This window comes from Triturus cristatus, chromosome 12 (assembly GCF_964204655.1).
Source record: "Triturus cristatus chromosome 12, aTriCri1.1, whole genome shotgun sequence".
NCBI classification, from domain to species: Eukaryota; Metazoa; Chordata; class Amphibia; order Caudata; family Salamandridae; genus Triturus; species Triturus cristatus.
Genome location: NC_140595.1, coordinates 576,455,581 through 576,479,147, shown reverse-complemented (window position 1 = coordinate 576,479,147; position 23,567 = coordinate 576,455,581). Strand labels below are relative to the sequence as shown.

Sequence of the window (23,567 nt, the reverse complement as noted above, 5' to 3'; positions counted from 1 at the left end):
ATGTCCACCATCAACCAAGAGGGTCAGGCTGGCTAAACTGCAACCTAGACCAGGTCAATGGAGTGTGTGCCCCTTGTGAACATCTAGGCTCCTTTTCAGACAGAAGTCTGAAAAAAGGCGATGTTTGAACCTGCGAGGTCAGGACACAAAGCACCTAAACCAAGCCGGTCTACCTTCTTTCCATTAGAAACAAACATATTTTTCACACTTAGAGTGTAGGGAAGAAATAACTCAACACTTAAACACTTGTAGGGGGTGTTTTTTTTTCTCTGCAGACACAACATTTGTAGTATATCATCATCATCTTCAAGATACTTGCTTCCTCTCCTCACAGTATAGCCAACATCCAAACAAAGGTGAGCATGTACATTATTTTCTGTGCAAGCAACTTCAGTTCTTTTGAGAGGTAGTGATTTTTTAAAATCCTTCTAGTTTAATGGACTTCACTGGTTGTACAAACTGTAGAAGCAAAGATGCAAGATCTTTGTCCCATCTTGTTTTAAAAATGCTAACTTGAGTGAAACCCAAATGAAAGACCCAAGCATAAAAGACTTTGCAGGTGAACCTGAAACATACTGTCAGCCATGTTCTCCAGGACTCTTATTGGAACAGGATTTTAGAAATGAGTCAATGGGATGGCTGCGAGCAGGCTAAGATGATGGACGCCTAAACGGGGGTCTCTACACCACCCTTACCATCCTGCAAGAATCCTGCTGTGATCTGCACCCTACCTGGGCCCATCTATAATGCGGCTGCTGTAAATAGGAGCGGAGGACTGGCGACCCCCTTGAAAAACTGAATGAATCCATCCCAAGTGGTCTGGAGGAGCAGAGCAAGTAACGGGACAGAAGGCAACAGCAGGGAATGATCTCATGGTAGAAAAGGGCCTTAGGGTGCTCGAGAGAAGCAGCAACAAAGGACTGACGTTAGCTGCACTTTTAATCTTGTTACTGCCGCCCCTGCAGCAGATCGGACTCTGACACAGCCTAGATGTAGAGGCCCTGAAACTTCCCAGGCCTGGTCCGTGGTCAGGAAACAGGTCTGGAGCAGACGGGAGAGATACCTAGGCTCTGCGCGGATGGAGACGGGGAGAGCAAAAACTGCTACCGCCCTTCAGCACCTTTTGCAAACATTATTCTGGTATCACAGTTGTGAACATTCAGAGATAGTGGCAGATAGTGGCACTGGGGTGAGGGGGTAGCTGCCAACACCACGTGGGGGTTGAGTCCCCAGAAATATACCTTGATGACAGTGGGTAAGGAGACAGGCATGCTGCACTTATGCCTTGCTGGGTGTGTTGTGGAGGAATGGAGGGAGCGATGTCGGCATGTGCTTCCAGACAAATAGGGGGCTGACCACCTCTGAATCTGCATAATGGAATCCGGTCCTCTCCCTGGGTCAGATGCGCCTGTGACTGGTGGAGAATGAGAGGTTCCCTCGCCTGCTGATCTGGATTTTGCCTGAATGGCAGACTACACTGTAATTGGGGGGGCTTCGAGACCTGTCTCTTGAGGGGCAGTGCCAGATGTGGTGAGCAGCTGCTGGGGGCTGGTCTTCCGCCACCCACATTTTAACAGTAGCCTGCTGGTTCTGACTTTTGTGTAGAAATGCTAGGGGTCAGAGACGCATGTCCGCTCAGCTGCATCTCTAGTAGTAAATAGAACAGTGATTAAACAAACTCCCATCCCCCTCCTGTCTGGGACCTATGTTTGGCCAACCATGCACGCTCTAAATGTCCATCGATCAGGGGGACACTGCCATCATGGGTAAGAGGAGTACCCATCAATCGTAGGCAAAAATTCACTGTTAGACAAAGGCACCTCAAGGCGAGTTGACTGTGGTGTCTTCTGGACCGTAACCTGTGGAACAGGACAGCATGTCATCCAAGGCGGAGGCGCTAACTCAAGTTATCAATTACTCGAGACTGTCCTTAAAAGTTAAGATGAAGGAACTCTCTACTACAGCTGATCTCTGCAAGACAAAAGAGTGATTAACGGAAGCGGAGATGTGAATCTCAGGATCAGAAGATCAGATCCATGCAATGCGGGTCCAGCTTCTAGAGCCCACCAAATGCCTAGAAGATAGCGAAGAATGCAGAAAGGAGATCCCAAAGGAACACTTTTCAAATTGTGAGAATGCCATAGGGAGCTGAATACTCGAAAGGAGAGGGCTTTCTTATAGGCTGGTTAAAATCCTGGGTATACCCAAGGACACTTGTCTCACTGCTTTGTTGTGAAGCATGCACATCGCACTCTGATGGCATGGCTCTCTCCTGGTGAACCCTTAATATGTGTTATTGTGCGCCTCCTCAATTATAACAACAAGGACACTACCCTTGAAATGGGCCACAAACTGGTGACAGTTACTCAGGAGAATCACAAAATCATGCTCTTCCCAGAGTACATACGAGCAGTGCAACAGCAACAATGCTCATTCCACACAAACAGAAACTCATGGCGATGCAGCGGAGGTATGTGTTGATGTACCTAGCCTAACTCAGGGTTCCCTTCAGTGGTAAGCCTTTTTTGTTGGATAAGTCTGCAGCTGCATGGGACTGGTTTGAGAAGAGGCATCCAGCAAGTTCAGACACAGAGCCTAGAAGGGCTAGAGTGGACAGACACTCTAAACCACAACAGAAAAGATTTTGGCTGCCCGAAGAGAGTCCTGCAGCCAAGAACACTGGTGGTAAAGGGAGAGGTTTCAGCTCACCAGAATGCACAGATAGAGATGTTCCTCCCCCATATCCGCCTTCCCTTGCCACCTGGCAGTACTATGCGCCTGGTGCTAAACACAGAGAATGAAATATCCTAGGCTGGTGGGGTCTGGTGGGACGGCCCAGTTCGAACCCCCAATTAAAACAAGACCCTGATACAGCAGTCTGCAGATCATCTAGAAGCAGAAATGCGCACCTTTGTTGCGGATGGCAACAAGAGACAGGCTTTCACTGCTAGATGATGGGCGAGGTGCATCAACATTGAACGACTATGCACATCCATAGAGTCTGGTTCCACTATTAATTGTTCACTGCTCTTGAATTGGGCAACAGATGCTTGTGGGTGGAATAATGGGGTGGGGGAGTGAGAAAGTTGAAGCTGCAGTGCAGACAGGTTGGCTGTTTATTGTTCAAATTGCTTTGTTTTGTTACAGGTCTGAGGTATCATGCAGCGGAGCTGTTTGTTCCTAAGGTTCTAATACACAATAGCCTCCAGATACACAACAGTCTCCCAAGCCCCTGGTGTAAGCCTTGATCGTTAGACGAACATAGCATATTTACAAGAGATTTAGTGGACCCAAGACATATGTCTGTTTAGCATTATACGAGAACTTATGGGATTAGATGTCCTTCACTGGGGATGCACTGGCTATACACACAATTATCCATGACATGACCATAGGCCACCACACAATAATCTCCTGGATTGTAAAATGGGTTGAACAATAAAATCAAGAGGGGAGCTGTGATGCTTTACGCCAAGAAATATGTTCTTGAAACCCTTTTACTCCCAACGACCCACTTACTGGGCACCAAACAGGCTATACTAGAGTGTCCCATTTTAGCTTCAAACAGGCTTCGGCAGGAGGGGAGGATGCGGTAACCATCCTTTTGAGGAATACATCCGCCTTCACTTTATCTGACAAAAAATGCAGACCCTTTGCGCTGCTTAGTCATTTGAGGGAGAGTAGTGGGACAGCGGTGGATACTTGTTAGAGTACATCTCAAAGAGGACACATTTAAACATGCTTTAAATATCCTATTAAACGCAACATGAGGGATGACTATTGTAGGTGGGGATTTCAACTTAGTAGTACACCCCACGCTAGATGAATACAGTGCATCCTCCGTGAGAGACACAGGAGCCTTGGGCAACCTACTCCGGTCAGGTTGATACATGGTGTAGATGGCAAGCAACAATTCACTTTTTACTTGAATGCACGTTATGTTGCACGTTTTGTAGAGCCCGCAGCTGCCCCACCAAAGGGACGTCGCAGTGCTAAAACTGCAAACTGTTATAGGCACTGAAAAAGAAGCACAGGAGACCGATTATGCAGGAAAGAGATGCGTTTTAATGGCTTTACGGAACAACGCATGGTTTTGGATGCTTCTGATCCAGGAAGAGAGTTCCAGAGCTTCGGACCGAGAACGTGAAAAGAACATCCTCCCGCCCGAGCTTTCCTTACCCGGGGGACAACCGCCAGGTGCTGGACCATTGAGCGTAGCTGGCTGGTGGGTGTGTAGGGCGAAAGGAGATTGGCCAGAATATCAGGGGAATGAAGGTTCAGAATTATGTGAGCCATACAAAGTTTTGAACTTGATACGTTTTGCCGCCACCAGCCAATGCAGTCTGCGGATGACATCAGTTGTAGGACAGGTTCTTGGCAGGCGGAGGAGTGTCTGAGCCGCAGTTTTTGTGCCCTTTGTAGGCAGAGAATCTCGGCTCTGTTTGCCCCCAAGTATAGGGAGGTGGAATAGTCCAGCATAGATAAAATGGTGGTCTGGACGATAACCTGACGGATGGTGGGGTCAAAGAATCCCAACAGTGGTTTAAGCCCATGTAGGAGCCCAAAGCAGGTCCCAGCTACCGCTTTGCTTTGGGCTTGAAAAGTAAGAGTGGAGTCTATTCATACTCCCAGATTTTTGACTGTCTGTTTAGTGACGGGCGGACACCCCAGAGTGGAAGTCCACCAACACTCACTCCACAGTTGAGTGTCTTTCCCTACCAAGCAAGATCTCAGATTTGCTAGTATTCAGTTGGAGGCAGTTGGCGGTCATCCAGTCTGCGATAGCTGTTAAATCATTCCTAAACTTAAGCTCATCCTGCGCGGAGTCGTCTGATAGTGCCACCACCAACTGTGTATCATCTGCATAGGATACCACAGTTAATCCTCTGCTCCTGGCTACTGCAGCTAAGGGTTGAATGTATATGTTGAATAGTGTTGGGCTCAAAGCAGTGCCCTGAGGGACCCCTTGGTGGACAGCATGTACCTGGGAGCAGAAGGGTGGGACGGACACTTGAAAGGTTCTCTCTGATAGAAAGGAGGGGAACCAGCCCAAGGCATGGCCTCCAATATCAATCTCCTCCAAGCGCTGCAGCAAGATATGGTGGGACACTGTTGAACGCAGCGCTTGGAACCAAATGTATCAGACCGCCGTCCAACGCGCCCCTTAGATGATCAGTTACAGCCAGAAGGGCGGTTTCAGTGTTGTGATGTGGGCGGAAGCCATTCTAGGAAGGGTCGAGCAGATCATTATTTTCGATAAAACTCGTGAGAAGAGAGTTGATATAAGCTTCGGCGATCTTAGATACCCACGGAAGGAGAGAAATAGGGCGAAAGTTCTCTGGTTTTGAGGTGTCCAGTGTGGGTTTTTTAAGTAAAGGGACCACCTTGGCCAGTTTCCAGGCCTGGGGAGTACCGCAGAAGACAGAGCTAGGTTGATCAGTTTGCAGAAGGGGGAGAGAAGCCGAAGTAGGAAACATAATTCCAAATCACGCAAAGACTACATTGTTATTCCTATGGCAGAAACAGCAGCTTTTACACAGGAGTGTATCCTGCCTAGGGGATCTCAATAATAACTATTGAGGTGAAACTGCTGGCATAATTTCTTGCCACCAGGCTTTCCAAAATAATATGTGCCTTAATACATAGTGACTAGAATGGCTTTATGTCCACTAGGAGCCCCAGACACGGTCTCAGATGCTTTCAGGTGACCCTTGTGAAATCAGCAGCCAGGTGGCCGGTGGACTCCGAGAAAGCATTTGACATGGTCCATTACCCTTTATGAATCAGGTCTTCTTGAGAAAGGCCTTTAGCACCCAGTATCTGAAATGTGCCCAGGAGTCTGAATAAAGAGCAGCAGCTTAAATAAGGGTGAATGGAGTACTATCCTCCCCCTGTCCCATCGGATGTGGCATGCACCAAGGTGTCCTTTCTCACTGCTTACGTTTGCAGTTGTGGCATTGTAGATGCACCTGGATGTGCAGGTGCCTGGCTTTGGGTGGTATGGTGGAGTCACTATATGCTGATGATCTGTTCCTCTATATTTATTGGCCCACGATACTGTTATACCCCCTATCTAAATGCTTTAGATATATGGGGAAGCCTGTGGCCCTTGGGTCAACAGTGTAAAGTTCCCTTACCGGACAGTGAGGGGCGAGCCGCCAGCAATGTTGCTTGACACCAAACTACAGGTCACAGTAGACCACTTCCATTACCTAAGCATGATCATGGTGAATGATGGAAAACGTGCTGGAACTCAATATTGCCCTGCTTCTGAAGCAAACTAAATGCAAAGTGACTGGGTGGGCAGCTTTGCCCCTTAGTCATAATGGGACCGGAGCACTCTCTAAAACGGGTATACTTCCATGCCTTCTCTGTGCTGTCCAAAACTACCCTTATCCACTCATGAGAATTCTTTCAGCCGCTAAGATCAATGCTTAGTAATTTTTCTTTAGGCTGGTAGGACACCACGAGTCTCATTTGAGAAATGCATGCCATCCACCATTGAAGGCGGGCTGGGAATTGCAGATACACAGCAATGCTACTGGATCCACAGTTAGTCACACTTAATGACTGTTTTTGGTGATAGATCAGACTGTGGTGTTACTAGAGCTACACGGATTAGAACTGTAAGACTTGTATGCTTTACTGTATGGAACCCCCATCCCAAGTATTCTACCACCTACCACAAAAGCACCACTAATATGTTGGAATACAGCCCTTAAGTGGATTCAGCAGCAAGAGAAACTATCCAGTAAAACCCCACTGTACGGACCTAGTGGGTTTACACATGTGGGACCTCATTGGCATTTCCAAGTTGGGAGAAGTGTGGATGCACAGCCACATTAAAGCATTCAAGCAATTAGCAGGAGATAATTTGCTCAGCATTACCCAACTTCACCACGCTCTGAAGGCGTATAGAGAAAGGCTCAAAGCAGTACGGGAACACAACTCTTTGAGAACTAAAGTAAAAATGGAGCAGCTGGGTAAAAAAAATAAAAAAGATATATCTAAGATGTATAAATCCCTGCTTCTCAATGCGTTGGACCCACTTTGGTACAGGAAAGAGATGGGAGACGGATCTTGGCTGCTCAAGAATTAGGCATGAGCAGAAGCAACGATGGCCTCATATAAATTAGCCTAGGCTTTTTGTTTGATGCACACACAACTCAAAAACTTCTACAGGGGATACTACCATCTGGCCAGACTGTGGCAGATGGGGAGGGCACCCTCACTTTCTCAATTATGTACACTCACAAGGCACATTCCTGCATGTTATTTGGTAATGCCCCACAATTTTGACATACTAACAATACATCCAGAGGGAATTTGCAGCGGTGGTTAGCCACCCAGTGAACCTGGACCCTAAGATAACAATCTTGGGAATTCTGGATGGTTGGGAGAAAATGGCTTGCGCTAAGACCCAAGTTGCAATAGGGTTCCTGGTGGCCATGAGTAAGATTGGATGTAAGTTGTGATCCGGACATACTGACCGACTGGTACCGGGGATTGGACAGGTGTTCATCTGCAGAAGAACGGATTACAAAATGTGTGAAAGCATGAAGTACACCAGAATGTGTAGCACAGAGCACCAAGAGAAGAGCCTTGTTGGGAAAGAGTCACACCAGATTTTACTATACGCCTCTCCTACAAAGGTGGTGGGCGGACAGGCGCTTGGTGATTTCCATGAATGACACCAACTTCATCATACTTTGGATGGTAACGTGTATAGTAACTATATGTTCTTGCTAAAAAGAATAAAAAAATAATTAAACGTTACTGAAAAATAAATAAATCAGTCAATGGTTGCCAAACTGGCTAGGATACAAGGAAATCTTAAACTGACTAATCCAGGGGCTTTTAAATGATAATTTATTTGATTACCAGGTTGTGAGAAGTTTAGCCAGAGAAGTAAAGTGTCAGCCAACCGTAACAATAATAAGTCATACTGCAATCACAGTAAACCGGATATTTAATTGTTCATCCAAATGTGGTACATACATCTGCCCCAACCGTGCTGGAATGCATCAGTCACTACTACTGATAATACTGCCAATAAATTAAATGTACAGTATTCTAGTGTTCTTTAAAATATCCTGACCCTAACAATGAGAGCTCAACCAAACACTTTTCCTGATGCACTGTAAAATGGGATATAAACCTAAGATTTGTGTAGGACCAGATGGTTATATAAATCTTTTTGGAGTCTGACAAAACCCTGCACACAGGAAACTAGTGGAGCTATGGAGAGATGTTCTTTCTGTTGAGTAGGGTCCTTGCCTGCAGCAAAGATGGGTTTTTTGGGTAGGTGTCATGGCTTTACACCAACCAGGGGAGCACTAAGCAATCCCTTAAATGGAGGCAGTAAGGAAAGTAACAGTTGGATTGGGAAGTTACATAGGACAGGAAACAAATAAAACCTCCCCACGTACCCCGCTGTATTACTGATGTTCTTCATGCCAGAATAATCTGTACAGTGTAGTGCACTCTTCACATCCTGTATCAACCACTTATGTCCAGCACCACCTGTAACCACCACCAAATGTCTCAGCTCTCATCTGCAGTGCAACTATAGTGTGCTATCAAACTGTACAATTCAAGTAATGTCCAAAGGAGTTTATTTTTCAAAATGGCCATCAAAGGTCTCAATACTTTTGTACTACTTGCCTTAAGACACAAACAGTTCATGTCACCATGGTGATTACAAATGCGGCATATGACTCAATTCAAAGGCTAGGTTTCAAACGTGTGTTTGTGAAAGTTTTATTAGGGCTCAGGACTAGCTAGGTAAGGAATCTTGGTTCTCCACTGTTTGTATATCAATGGGCTGGCTACTCATTCACTGTTGTACAGTATCTTCTCTGTCTCTCCTCTTCTTCCGCCTTTATTATTCCTAGAAATCCTCCCTCACGGGATCACGATATGAGCAGCATTTGGTGGGTCTCTCAGTGGCCTTTAAACCAGCTGATCGGTCTCTGGGTAAGCAATCAATACAGTCAGTACTCAAAGTATATGATGCACTTAACTCTCGCTCAAACTCTGGAGCTGTGTTTCCAACTGAGCTTGCCTGAATAATTGAAGGGAGGGAACACAATAGCGATGGGCTGCTTAGCCTGCATCCTCTCACACACCCTTTCAGGGAAGGGAAAATACATGCAACTGACAGAGCTCCTTCATTTCCAGCATGTAATAAGCAAGGCAAAGTCCTCCCTCTGTAGAGACCAGCCATTGCCTTAAAATGCACATTCCTCGATGTAGGGTACACCAATATATCATCAAACCGACCTTACCAAGTACTGTAGGGCTGCAGCCATGTGCAGTTCTGCCTCCTCATTTTGACTTGTACACCAAGAAATGGAGGCTGACATGATAATACTGCGTGGCTTCACCCATTCCGAGCTGCCAAATCCTGCATACTTGTTTTATTTTTTCTCCACAAGAATGCAACTAGGTTTTAAATGTCAAAATCTGTGCTGTGCAGAGAAAAACCATCACATGGAGTAATTTGCAAACTTTTCTTATACCTGCAAATAAGGGACTAAGTATCTAAAGCACAATGGGTGAAGTGCGAAGAGTAGGCAGGTCAAGTGTCTAGGAATGGCTTTGGGCGTGCACATATTTGATTGATAAAGCAGAAAAATCAAAGGTAAAGAAAATCATTAATTGAGTTTTGAGTATATTCTTAGACCCTATATTAGGAAAAGACTAACATTTATAAACATTGCATTAAGAGATACTATGGCTTGTGAGATTATTACCTACATTTAACTCCGTTTCACACATGCCATTTCTGTTTTTTACCCAAGCAGACATCTACTTCATTCATTCAGATTCAGCATAGATGAAACAGGTGATTTTAAACATTTGAACTACTCACTATATAATGTCGGAGACTTTTTCTTTCATATTCCTTAAACGAACCGTGAAATGATGCAATGATCTTATCAAATTTTTCGGTGTGCCTTCCTAAAAACTCTGTTGCATCTTCTATGTTTTTCAAAGAATATGAAGCTGATGTTATTAGAGGTTTTTCTAGGAGAAAAAAACATTGAAATGCATTTTTAGAATGTTAATTTATCAATGAAGATGCATATTAGCTGGCAGTTCTGATCGGGCAACATAATATGCAGCACTATTTTAGATGTGTGACTGTTTAAATCAAAGTATGATCTTGTATGAAGCCACATACTATCAGTTGTTTGACATTTCTCATATAGATTGAAAGGAAACAACATTCACTCAGTGATAAAACTAAGCTATACGGTGCAAATATTACGGAAAAGGACATTTTAAACTCAATTGACATTCATCTAGTCTACCCGCCATCACCAATTCAGGTGCTAACAGGCTTTCAGACTTTACAAGACCCTTACTTTCCTTGGCAAACTAATTTCTATATATGCTGCTCCCACCAACAACTTAATTTATTATTTTTCTAAAAAAGGTTTCATCTGAAGAAAATGTCCCCAACGAGTATTCAAATGTCTCCCAAATCCTCAGAGAAGAGTGCATTAACATCACTAAAAACAATGAGACAAAACTATATCTTTACAGCAGTAAAAATGGGGCCATCTATGCTTCCACACAACTGAGAACACACTCCGATTCTGAGAAGATACTTTTGTAAGTGGAGTCTGTAACTAGTGCTCAGACCAACAAGGTGGGTACTCACCCTTTTATGTTTGTCCACAGCTTTGCAGTTGCTTGTACAGGTGTCAAGCTGTGGCCATCTCTGCTCATTCCAACTTAAGGGTGCTAATGGAGCGGGTCCCTCTAACAAGCTTATGCTCACCATTCTGCCGCCCCCCCAGCGCCTTCAGACCCTTACGGGTGATTAATTTGCGCTTTACAAATATCGGGTTATTTATACTAAATTGTTCCTTTTGAAACTATGCCCTAGGAACGCTATTTAACCCTTGTAAATTACAACACAGCTACCCAGAAATTGCAAGTTGCTCTAACCGAGCCAGCAACATGGAGTCTGTGTGGACGTCATTCTAATTCTGCTCCTCCATCAAACATCAAATCAAATGGCTTGCTTATTTACTTAAACACTTAAATGCATATTTGGTTTTCTACCGGTATACTTAATCTAATATTCGAAGTCCTTTGCATCTTCCTTGCCACCAAAATGCACAAAAGCAGATCTGCCTACATGAAATGAGGGAACACTGAACATTGTGTCAATGTAGTGCTCTTCAGTAAAACATAATTGAAATTCTAGAGTAATAAAGTAGCTTGGTGGTTTTGTTAATTTTACAGTGTTACTAGTACTCAACTGCAGTTACCTCCCTTGACCAAGTGCATTCCCTTACATGTCCCTTGAACAATAACAGAATTCTACAATAGGACCATAAACTTTCCTGCCATTTCCAAACCACATCAGCCATATCCAAGCAAGATAATTCAAAGCTGGTAGGGGAGACTCTAAAAATGGTGGACCACTTTAGTTTGTTGTCTATGGTCTGTGCTTGTGTATTCTCTTTTGTGCACTCAGGCCAATAGTGGAGTACTCTATGAACTTTTCTTGTACAAGATGGCAGTACTGTTTTTGAGAAGTTAATGCACTGTATTTTAAGTTGTTTTACAGTGCTACTTCAGTGCCCTATGGCCGAGATAAAGTATTTTACTACTGGTAGGGGAGTAAAATAGCAACCTGTATATGCCACAAGGATCAACATTTATCCACACATTTAATTAACTTGCAGGTACCTTTTACTAATGGCACAAAGATTTCCTCACTTGAAACCGAATCCACACTGCAGAGCACTCGGGAAGGGGAGGAGGGCTTAATGGAGGGGAGGGGGGGGGGGGGGGGATAGAAAGAATGTATCTCAGAAATGCTCCAAGATGACAGCCAATGGTTGTGAGATACATATATATTTTGCAACAAAAGCTAATGTACCTTCCATGACCCAGGGCCCGTGGGAGTTGTCGCACTGCTCCGGCGGGACACACTGGACATTCAATCTACTACTTCCAATCCCATGAAGCGCACTCTCAGGCGAATTGTAGAAACAGCGAAAGTTTATTCGGTACTTTTCCTTTTCTCGTGTAGTCCTTTACTATGTGGTGTAGTCCTTTTTTTTATGTCTTATCCGGGTATGTAAACCTTGCTTTTGTGGCTATTCTGTGTGTGAACAAGACTGTGCCACTAGTCGAAATGTGTTACAAAACCAAATAAACTTTTGCTGTTGCTACAAAAAAAAAGAAAGAAACTTTCACTGTTTCTACAATTCACGTGAGAGTGCGCTTCATGGGAGATTATATATATATATATATATATATATATATATATATAATATAAAATCTACTGGCGGTCGCCAGTAGATAGTTATGGTTAGGATAGTTTATATTTACCGGCTGCCCTGCCTGGGGAATTTCGCACAGCGCCAAAAGAGGAGCGCAGGCGTTCAAACTGAGGGCGTCACAGGATTAAATATACACACATTATCTACTGCCGATCACCAGTAGATAGTTCTAGTTAGGACCGTGTTTCCATAGGAAATCTCAAAATTCTATTTTGAATAACTTTGGCGCCGGTTGACGAATCCTCGCGAAATTTTCAAAACTAATGGGGCGCTCCGCTCAGCTCCTACCCTGAAAGTCTCGGGGGGATTCGTCAAGCGGGGGCCGAGAAAAAAGGGGGGTCCCAAAACACGTTTTCCCCATGCATTTTCCCATAGGACCTTTAGTCGAAGGTACAGCCCGAACGGCTGAACAGAATTACTTGAAATTTGGCAAAGAGGTAGTCCTCAGGTCAGGGATGTGCCTTTTGCATACATGGAGTCAATCTGTTCAGTAGTTCCTGAGAAAATTGCAATTAAAGTACATAAATATCTATAGCCGTGCACCGTGTGCGCACCGTGCGCGCACGTTGCGCGCACCCTACCGTACGCGAGCGTAATTCTGATTGGTGGTTACATGTCAGTCAACGTTCGAATCGGTCGAAATCAGGAAGTGTCGCCCGCCATTTTGTTTGTTTTGAGTGCGAGAGTGAAAAAGGAAGGTGGCGAACATGAAAAGGGGGCAGGGTAGAGAGTTCCTGACCCCCTAGCCTTTGTCAGGGGGTCCCTGAAGGACCCCCTGGGCAGAAAAAAATATTTAAATTTTTATTTTATTTTTAAATCGCGGGGTGCGTGCACGCACGGTGAAAAACCATTAAAAACATGTTTAAATATAATATGTAGTTTATTGTAAAATAAATATATACAAAATATAATAAATACATAACTTAGCATTTTAAAAAACGTACAAATTCACTGAAAAAACCATAGGTTTCACACACGTTATAGTTAGGAATTAGCATTTAAAAAAACTTGCAAATTCACTTAAAAAACCATAGGTTTCACACATGTTATAGTTAGGTGAACATTTCACTCGTAAAAAACCAATGAAATTCCCCCGTTATAGTTAGTTCAGATAACTATAACTCGCGCGACCGCCACTCTATCAAAAGGATGTTGTCATCAGTGATGTCATGAGTGATGCCACTGACCATGTCATGAGTGATGCAATATGTGACGTCATGAGCAGTGGATTGCGGGCGCGCGAGTTATAGTTATCTGAACTAACTATAACTGGGGAATTTCATTGTTTTTTTACGAGTGAAATGTCCACCTAACTATAACGTGTGAAACCTATGATTTTTTAAGTGAATATATATATATATATATATATATATATATATTCACTGAAAAAACCATAGGTTTCACACAAGTTATAGTTAGCTGTACATTTCACTCGTAAAAAACCAATGAAATTCCACGTTATAGTTAGTGCAGGCAACTATAACTCACGCGACCGCAATCCTCTGCTGATGCTAATACTGTATTTAGACACTTATTTGCCCATGTCTTCTTCCATTAAATTTTAGCTATACATATATTACAAATATTTTTTTTTCCTAAAGACACATATGTCATCAGCAGAGGATTGCGGTCGCGTGAGTTATAGTTGCCTGCACTAACTATAACGTGGCATTTCATTGGTTTTTTACGAGTGAAATGTACAGCTAACTATAACTTGTGTGAAACCTATGGTTTTTTCAGTGAATTTGCAAGGTTTTTTAAATGCTAATTCCTAACTATAACGTGTGTGAAACCTATGGTTTTTTCAGTGAATTTGTACGGTTTTTTAAATGCTAAGTTACTTTACGCCGTTCGTGCCGTGCGCGCCCACTTCACGCAGTTCGTTCCGTGCGCGCACGGTGCGCTTCGCGCACCATGCGCGCACAGTGAGCACGCGGTGCGCTTCGCGCACCCACTTAACGCAGTTAGTGCCGTGCCCACGTTACGCTGGATGGGCCATGTACGCACGATGCCCTTCGCGCACCGTCCGCACACGGAGGACATATTATGCGCTTCGTTGTGAAAGGTTTTCTATTAAATGTTCACAAATAAAGAATATGCAATGCACAAAAGGTGCCCTGCGGGCACCTATTGCACACGGGGGGGGGGGGGGTTAATATGGATTTTTTTTATTTTTTACGGTAAGCGTATTCGGCGTTCTGGCACACCATAACCAAGGCTAGGTGGTTAGGAGCTGTCTAGCCTGCCCCCTTTAAATGATATCCAACTTTGTTTTTCATCCCCCCCCTCAGAGTGCGAGAGAGAAAATGGCGGCCGACACTTCCTGGTTTCGACCGATTCAAATGTTTACTAAGATCTAACAGCCAATCAGAATCGCGCTCGCGCACGGCACCGTACGCGTAGCTTACGGTGCGCGCTCGGAGCGCGCTTACAGATATATATATTGATTTAAATGCTATTTTCTCAGGAACTACTGAACAGATTTACACCAGACCTACAAAAGGCACTTCCTTGACCTGAGGACTACCTCTCTGCCAAATTACAAGTAATTCTGTTCAGCCATTCGGGCTGTAGCTGTGTCTAAAGGTCCTATGGAAAAATGCATGGGGAAAACGCGTTTTGGGACCCCCCTTTTTTCTCAGCCCCCGCTTGACGAATCCCCCCGAGACTTTCAGGGTAGGAGCGGAGCGTAGCGCCCCATTAGTTTTGAAAATTTCGCGAGGATTCGTCGACCGGCGCCAAAGTTATTCCAAATAGAATGTTGCGGATTTCCTATGGAAACAGGGTCCTAACTATAACTACCTACTGGCGACCGCCAGTAGGATATATGGATATATATATATATATATATATATATATATATATATATATATATATATATATATATATATATATATCTCTCTCCACTAGCGGCCGCACTAATAAACAAACCCACACTCCAAGCTAAATTCTTTTGGAAATGTTATTGCAACTGACGCGTTTCAACCTCTCTGGTCTTTCGCAAAGTAAATTGGACCGTGAAATATTGTGCACTACTTAACATAAAAAACACAGTAAACATGGAGCATCAACATACAGAAAAGACTTGCGCTATACATTTCCTGCATGTATATTAGTCACAGAGGACAGACTCAAAAAAATATACGAACAATCAAAATAGTTTGTGACAAAAAATGATCTGGATAAAAAATTAAATAAATGTATCTGACCATATAAAAAGAAAAAACAATCGGCGATGCGAACTGTGTAAAGTCCATATTATGAATCTGAGAAGTATAGATGGTCAAGTGACTGATGACTACTGTGCATGGGAGAATGTCAGAAAAAGTATCAAAACTGTAGAGATCTGCCGACCCCCAGTGAGCTATTATTGCGGGACTGTCTCCTCAGTAGCCAAAACAGTAATACATACACATATATGGAGTCCTAAGGGTTTGGGAGCACGTGCTCGGCAGATTTTGAGTTGCCAGTATACTCAATGTCTGAACATGCAACCCCGAGATGAGACTTTAATTATCCAGTCCCGGTGCTCGGTTTTCATCAGGATTGTGACATTGATATCGCGGCAGGAAAACACTTCAATTTCAAATTTAAGGTCAGCTGTCATGCTGCTGCGGATTTGTTATCAGCTCGGGTGAGCTTTCGGGACATTGGCTAACAAAAGCGGACATGAACAATAACGTTCGACAGCAGTGGCATTTTTATATTAAGAGTTATATATTTTTATTAAGGCAACACAGGATTACGAGTTTGGCTGCATTTTTTGAAATACCCACATTAATCCCACTGTGATAAACGATTGTGGTGATTCATATGTATAATTATCCCTGCGGACAACATTTTCGGTATTTTAAGCAAACTAAATACATGCATTGTGCGTAATATTTATGAAGTTATGCCTTACCTGCATTTATGCTGATTTTCTAGCTGTGGATAGTACATATATATTTTATATTTCATCTGTGAGTTGATCACGTACTTTATAGTATGTTGTTTATGTTTATTCATCAGTCTGGTGGGAAGGGCTACTTAATACAGGTGCAATTCAGCGCCAAACGAGATAGACAAAGGCCTCTTGAAGGCTGAAACGAGTCTCTCCTCGTGCTTGGGATTGAGGGCGACCTGAATAAATAAAAAGATGCCGAATCCGGAACCATCTTGAGTCCGTGCCTTCTTCCATAGAGCTTCTGTGGGAGGTGGTGGTTTGAGATATATATCTCCGCTCCAAAGCACCAATCGGGTGCACTCATGTGGGAGACATCGCAATGTGCGGTAGTCCCTCCTTGATGTTTATGTAAAAAGATGAATGTTTAAAATCATGGCTTGTTGGCGCTTCGGTAAACATAGAGAATAGTTGTTACCAAAGCAAGTCTGTTTGTTGTTTGTATATGTGCAAATGTTTCCAGTTAATAAAATTACAGAAACGGCCCCCCGTGAGTGCTTTCTTTCTCCAGAGAAACTCAGAGTGAGGAGGAGAGTTGAAGCTGATATATATATATATATATATATTCACTGAAAAAACCATAGGTTTCACACATGTTATAGTTAGCTGTACATTTTACTGATAAAAAAACAATGAAATTTCCCCGTTATAGTTACTGTAGGCAACTATAACTCACGCGACCGTAATCCTCTGCTGATGCGAATACTGTATTTAGACACTTATTTGCCCATGTCTTCTTCCATTAAATTTTAGCTATACATATATTACAAATATTTTTTTTTCATAAAGACACATATGTCATCAGCAGAGGATTACGGTCGCGTGAGTTATAGTTGCCTACAGTAACTATAACGGGGGAATTTCATTGGTTTTTTATCAGTAAAATGTACAGCTAACTATAACATGTGTGAAACCTATGGTTTTTTCAGTGAATTTGTACGGTTTTTTAAATGCTAACTTACTTTACGCCATTCGTGGCGTGCGCGCCCAGTTAACGCAGTTTGTTCCGTGCGCGCACGGTGCGCTTCGCGCACCGTGTGCGCACAGTGAGCACGCGGTGCGCTTCGTGCACCGCGCGCCCACTTTACGCAGTTAGTGCCATGCACGCACGGTGGTCACGCGGTGCGCTGTGCGCACCGCGTGCCCACATTATGCGGGATGGGCCATGTACGCACGATGCGCTTCGCGCACCGTGCGCACATGGGGAACATATTATGCGCATCGTTGTGAAATGTTTTGTTTATTATTTTCATTTGTTTGATATGCCATGCACAAATGCTGCCCTTAGGGCACCATTTGCACTTGGGGTGGGGAGAGTGTGGATAATTTTTTTTTTTTTAAACCAATTTTTACCGTACGCGTACGGTAAGCGTAATCGGCGATTTTTCGAAAAAAAAATAAATTTTTTTTTTGGCCTTGGGGGTTGTTTGGGGGCCCGTATATCACTGTTGGGTGAATATTATCTCAATAAACTGCCCCTTTACACATTTTTGGGCTTCATTTATGCTGCCCCACTCAGAGTGCGAGAGAGAAAATGGCGGCCGCCGCTTCCTGGTTTCGGCCGAATCGAATGTTTACTAAGATCTAAGAGCCAATCAGAATCGCGCTCGCGCACGTCACCGTACGCGTACGGTAAGCGCACCGTAAGCTGGCTCAGATATATATATTGATTTAAAGGCTATTTTCTCAGAATCTACTGAACAGATTTACACCAAACCTACAAAAGGCACTTCCTTGACCTGAGGACTACCTCTCTGCCAAATTTCAAGTAATTCTGTTCAGCCGTTCGGGCTGTAGCTGTGTCTAAAGGTCCTATGGAAAAATGCATGGGAAAAACGTGTTTTGGGACCCCCCTTTTATCTCAGCCCCCGCTTGACGAATCCCCCCGAGACTTTCAGGGTAGGAGCGGAGCGCCCCACCTATTTTGAAAAATTCGCGAGGATTCGTCGACCGGCGCAAAAGTTATTCAAAATAGAATGTTGCGGATTTCCTATGGAAACGTGGTCCTAACTATAACTACCTACTGGCGACCGCCAGTAGGTAATATATATATATATATATATATATATATATATATACACACACACACACACACACACATATATACATATATACATCCACACACACATATATATGATATATTCACTGGGGAAAAAAACAAAGTTTACAGGGAAGTGGTTACAGGAATATTATAGTTAGGCTCAGATTTCACTTGTACATCACAATGGTTTACGTGACAATATACCTTGGCCTTGTAATAAGATTTAGAATTGTAATACAAAAACACCGAAATGAAACAATTATAGTTTATTGAGCTAACTTGAACTTGCACCCCACCTTCCACTGCTGATCACCTCACATATTACATCACTCATGAGATGTTTAATGACATCACTGATGAAATCACAGATGACATCCCAAATTACACCTCTGAGGATATTTAAAAGGACAGCACTGATGACATCATTCAGACCCAAGGTACATCTAGACCGAATGTATTATCGCCTCTTTAATGCTAATGGGTGTAAGCTATAGCAACATGCTTTGTCTTCTAATGGGTCTTGGAGGTGTGAAAGTAGTGAGCTCTCTGTGAATGGTTGCGCACAGCGCAAAGACCATGCGCAGCAGTGACTTGTTAGCTCGGGTCTCTCCACAAGAGGTCGGATATCTGTAAAGATTCTTCTACAGGATGAAGGTTGTACGTGGTAAGTGCTTCCTGTCCTAAGGGGCCTTGAGTGTCTGGAGGGAATGGGCACTCCATGAGAGGCTGTACAAAAGAGTCAAGACTGTACACAGCAGGCACTTACCCACCATGACTGCTTGATTGCCCTCAAGAGGTTGGCTCTCAACAAAGTGTTCGGTACAGGGTGAAGTCTGTGAGCAGTAGAGCCTTCACCACCTACGGGACCTTGGGTGTCTAAAGGGAGGGAGTGGGCTCTCCGTGGTAGGGTTCCTCATAGGGCAAAGACTATATATGGTTTGTGCTTTCCTATCCATGTCTGGTTCATTGCCCACAAGAGGACGGTTAACGGTAAAAGGTTCGGTACAGGGCAAAGATGGACGTAGTAGGGGCTTGGCCCCCAAATGGGGCTTGGGTGACTGGGTTCTTCAATGAAGAACTGTTCACAGGACGAGCATCCTGTGCAGCAAAGGCTTGCCTGCCTATGTCTGATGTCTGGTTGATTGCCCACATGAGATGTGATATTCATAAAGTTTTTACCCAAGAGACTTGTGTGTCTGAAAGGTAATTTATGCTTTACATGATTCAGCATCACTTAGTATTTACTTTCATATATGAAAAGCTGTATTTGTTTATTGACAACTTTCAACAGCAGTAGGTTGGAAGATGTGATCAGTAATTTGATCAGTGATGGCATTTGAGAGGTCCTCAGTGATGTAATCAGTGAAGTCATCAATAATGTCACTGAACAGGTCAAGAGTGATGTTACATGTGAGCGCCATAAGTAGTGTATGGTGGGGCCCAACTTATAGTGAACTCAGTAAGCTAGAACTGTTGAATTTTAGTGTTTTTTAAAGTAGTTTTTATAATTATTACATGCCCTAACTATAATGTCAGTTTAACTTTTGGTTTTCTTTCAGTGAGTTTCTAGAGATTGTTTTGTTAGTGTAAGCTAAAATCTTAGTACCACACCATACAATAACATCACTTTAACCTATGGTTTTCCAGTGAGTTTGAGTTTTATTAATGTAAAGCAAGGCATTATTACTAGCCCTAAATATTAGAGTCTCAACCAGAAAAGACATTAGCAAGGGTAAGTAACTTGTTCTTCTCGTAGAGACTTCTAACCACTGATTCCACACCTTAAAATAGATACTACAGTAATAAATTCCCTGAAGGAGGGACTGCAAACTGGTTTAGATGGAAAAGTCCTGCAGAACCAAGCGGGCAAAATGACCATCTCGATGGTCCTGACTGACTAGACAATAGTGGTTTGTGAACATATGGAACAACACCCACATTGCCGACCAACATATTTCAAGGTTAGGCACCCCATGTGCCACCACAGTAGTCGCATGCCTTGGCTCTCCTGGAGTGAGCCCTCAAGACTTCCGAAGACCTCTTTTTCACCAATGCTTAGCAGATTTCTATGCAGAGTACAATCCATCAAGAGATGTTCCTCCTCTGCACTGCCTTGCCATTCTTTGCTCCAGGGAATCCAAGGAAAAGCAGGTTGTCCAGGTGAAGGTCTTTGGTATGATCGATATAAAAACAAAGGGCTCTCTTTCGATCCAAACGATGGACTCGCTCCTCCTCCTTGGAGGAGTGAAGGGGAAAAAAACGACGTCAAAAGGGTGAACGTCTGACCAACGTGAAAGGGAGTCACCACCCTAGGTAGAAAGGAGAGTGCCTGAAGATCGCTCACTGTCCAAGCTACTGTACTGGCAACCAAAAAGATATTGTCTTAAGGGACAGAAGTATGAGAGGACACATATGCAGAGGTTCAAAAGGAGAACACATCAGGTTGGTCAAGGACAAATTCAAATCCCACTGGGGCATAATGAAAGAGTAAGGCAGAAAAATGTGCTTAAAACCTTTGAAGAAACAAGTCCCTAAGGGTGACTTAAACAGGGACAGCTCACCTGAAAACCGCAAAAAAGCTGAGATAGTCAGCAAATTCCCCTTAACCCCTTGGGGACCCTGGACGGTTTGGAGTCATCCACAGCCAAAGTGGGGATGTGCAGAGGACGGCTCCAACCTGTCCTGGCACCCACCCGAGTTGGGAGCACTGGAGGTCCGCTACAGAATTCCCCCCCACCCCAGGCAACATACCTTCATTGGGGGTGGCAGCAGAAGCATTTCTGCTGCCACCCTAGAACCATCTGTCAGAGAACTGATGACGTCAGTGGGCACACTGCACGCTGATGTCATCAGACCAGCCCGGGGACACACTGGAAGCCATTCCTTCCAGCGCGTCAGAGGAAACAGACTTTCCTCCTGGGAGGAATCAGGAACGGCAAGTAGGCAAAGGGGGAAAATAAGGAGTTTTTACTTTTCCCCGGTGTAGGAAGGTGGCTCTGTATATACTAGCCAGTGGTTCCCAAACTGTGCGCCGCGGCACCCCGTAGCGCCACTAACACCAGCCAGGGGCACCACGGTTGCAGTTGCTGAGAAAAACCCATTAGGAATCACATTGGCCGTTTGTATGTAGGCCGGCAGCACTGCTCCTGGCGCCAACTAGGTGGTGCACTTGCTGCCTCTTAGCCCAATGATTTGTAACTCCGCTCGGCAGCTGTAGTTCTGTGTTTTTTTTTCGTTCTCTCTCTGCTGCTGCAGCCTGGGGCCCTGTGGACGCAGGGAGAGGGAGGGAGGAAGTCAGCCAGCAAGAGTTTGGAAGCACAGGTCGAGCCGAGAGCGTGGCATTATTACCTGGTAAAGTGTCCTTCTTATTAAATTTTGTTTCAACTGACTAGTACTACTAGTCTTATTTACGTTAGGGAATGCTCACAGATTACACCAGATATTAAAATGCATGTTCTTTTATTCACTTTGAAAATGTTAGTTGGATAATTATAGAACATCTCTCACTCGCACCTGAATTCCTAACTCCCCATGAGCCCTGATCGGAGGCGGCGCAGCAGAATGTCTTCTGTCAGTTCACGAGGAGAGCAGTGCATGAGTCGGGTAGTGAGAGCACTGAGCAGGTGGCAATCGGTATAGGAACTCTCGTAGTTGCGTCTGGACAAATAGTATGCAGTCATTTTTTTTTTCAAATTATATAGGTCTATTATATTTGTTTCTGAACTTCGGTTTGAGAAATAACCATAAATAGAAATATTACTGGCACTGGGCTTGCAATATGCATTTATCACACACTTTCGGATAACTAGCCTCAAACTGAAACTTAAAAGAGCTATGTCATTAGATTATATATAGGGTTTGATGAAGAGGGTCCCTTAAATTCAGTTAAATCACCATTTTCTCACTTGTACTTACCCCCAGGGTGCAGAACTTCGTACCATATTTGAATATCCTTTATACTTAGAAATCCGTGTGAATGTAGTCTTTATTTCAATCTTTTTAAGTAACCATTAATCTTAGTACTATATGTATCTGACGCACATGCACTAAATCAGCTCTTCAAAGGGACACTATCACAACTCAGTTTTCTTTATAGCACTTAACACAGTTTCGAAGACCTAGCTCTCGCAGCATACGAAGGAATATGCAGTGCCTTCTTCGAACTGGGAAGCTCAAGATCAGAGGGCACCGTGGACCCACAAGCAAGTGTGCTCTTCTCTTGACCCCCTCCATCTTTCACCGCGTTTCACTCTTTCCAAGAACTTCACAAGCCCTCTCGATGAAACGCTCAGCTCTTGCTCAGTTTATCACAAGATTAATACCCAGCTCGACACCCTTATAAATATAAAGTGAAAGTCTGCTAGTCATTCCGAACTGCTCCACAAAGCATGTATTTGAAATCAGTCTCATCCTTCCTGTAGACACTTGTGCAGAGCTTAAACTCAATTTGAGACTATATATGGCCAATCAGGGGCATGTTTGAGACTCCATTCCAGTTTATAAGGTGGTAGAGATAGGGGAAGAAAATTCCATCCAAGTCAACAAGACCTGTTGAGGTGCAGGGTGAGGCTCCTTTCTATCGGGCCTGTAAAGATGCAGGGGAAAGGGAAATTCAAATCTAATTTGTAATGCTCACCTCATTTTCATGTAGGACTTCCTAAACATCCCACACACAACACTACATTTGTGAATGCAGACATTTTACCATACTGCAGAATTTACAAATTCATAAATCCCATTTAGGACACTACAATCCTGCCAATTTTGCTAATCATGATTATAATTTTGCCCTTGAAAATCCTTTCGCCTGCAAACCTACGTTGCAATAGGTACACAAATGCATTTAAAAATCAATCCCACAACATGTGGTTTATCCACCTGAGAAATGTGCTGGCTTTCTTTATAGAAACAATCTAAGAAGTGAACCAAGTTTGATTTAGTCAGTTGAGCAGGACCTCAAAAGAGAACGATTGTAGGAAACTGATATGAGAAGCTCTCCATTCCTTCATTCCTATTATTTTCAGGGATTACAATGGAAGTCCTACCAAGGTCGGCCTTACATTCTCCCCCACCAAAAAATAGTAATGTAATGGGGAGCCGCAGCCAACGGCCAATTGGTCAAAGGAGCCGCGGGTCAAAAAAGTTTGGGAACCACTGTACTATACCAAAGTAAGGTATAGTGTGCACAGCGTCCAGTGGATCCCCAAAGGCTTACAAAGGTAAAAGCAGATTTTACCTTCCTCTATTTGAAGTAGTGTGGGCGAGCTGTAAGGCT

At 43.7% G+C, this 23,567-nt stretch overlaps 1 protein-coding gene across 6 annotated transcripts in view; it reads right to left on the bottom strand.

The window, feature by feature from the left end:
- ANKRD27 (ankyrin repeat domain 27) overlaps positions 1-23,567 on the bottom strand; it is a 595,879-nt gene that overhangs the window by 426,866 nt on the left and 145,446 nt on the right. For all 6 annotated transcript variants that reach the window (XM_085639132.1, XM_085639135.1, XM_085639137.1 and 3 more), the window contains one exon: positions 9,875-10,029. In XM_085639132.1, coding sequence (XP_085495258.1) covers positions 9,875-10,029 — 155 coding nt within the window. The remainder of the gene's footprint in view (positions 1-9,874; positions 10,030-23,567) is intronic.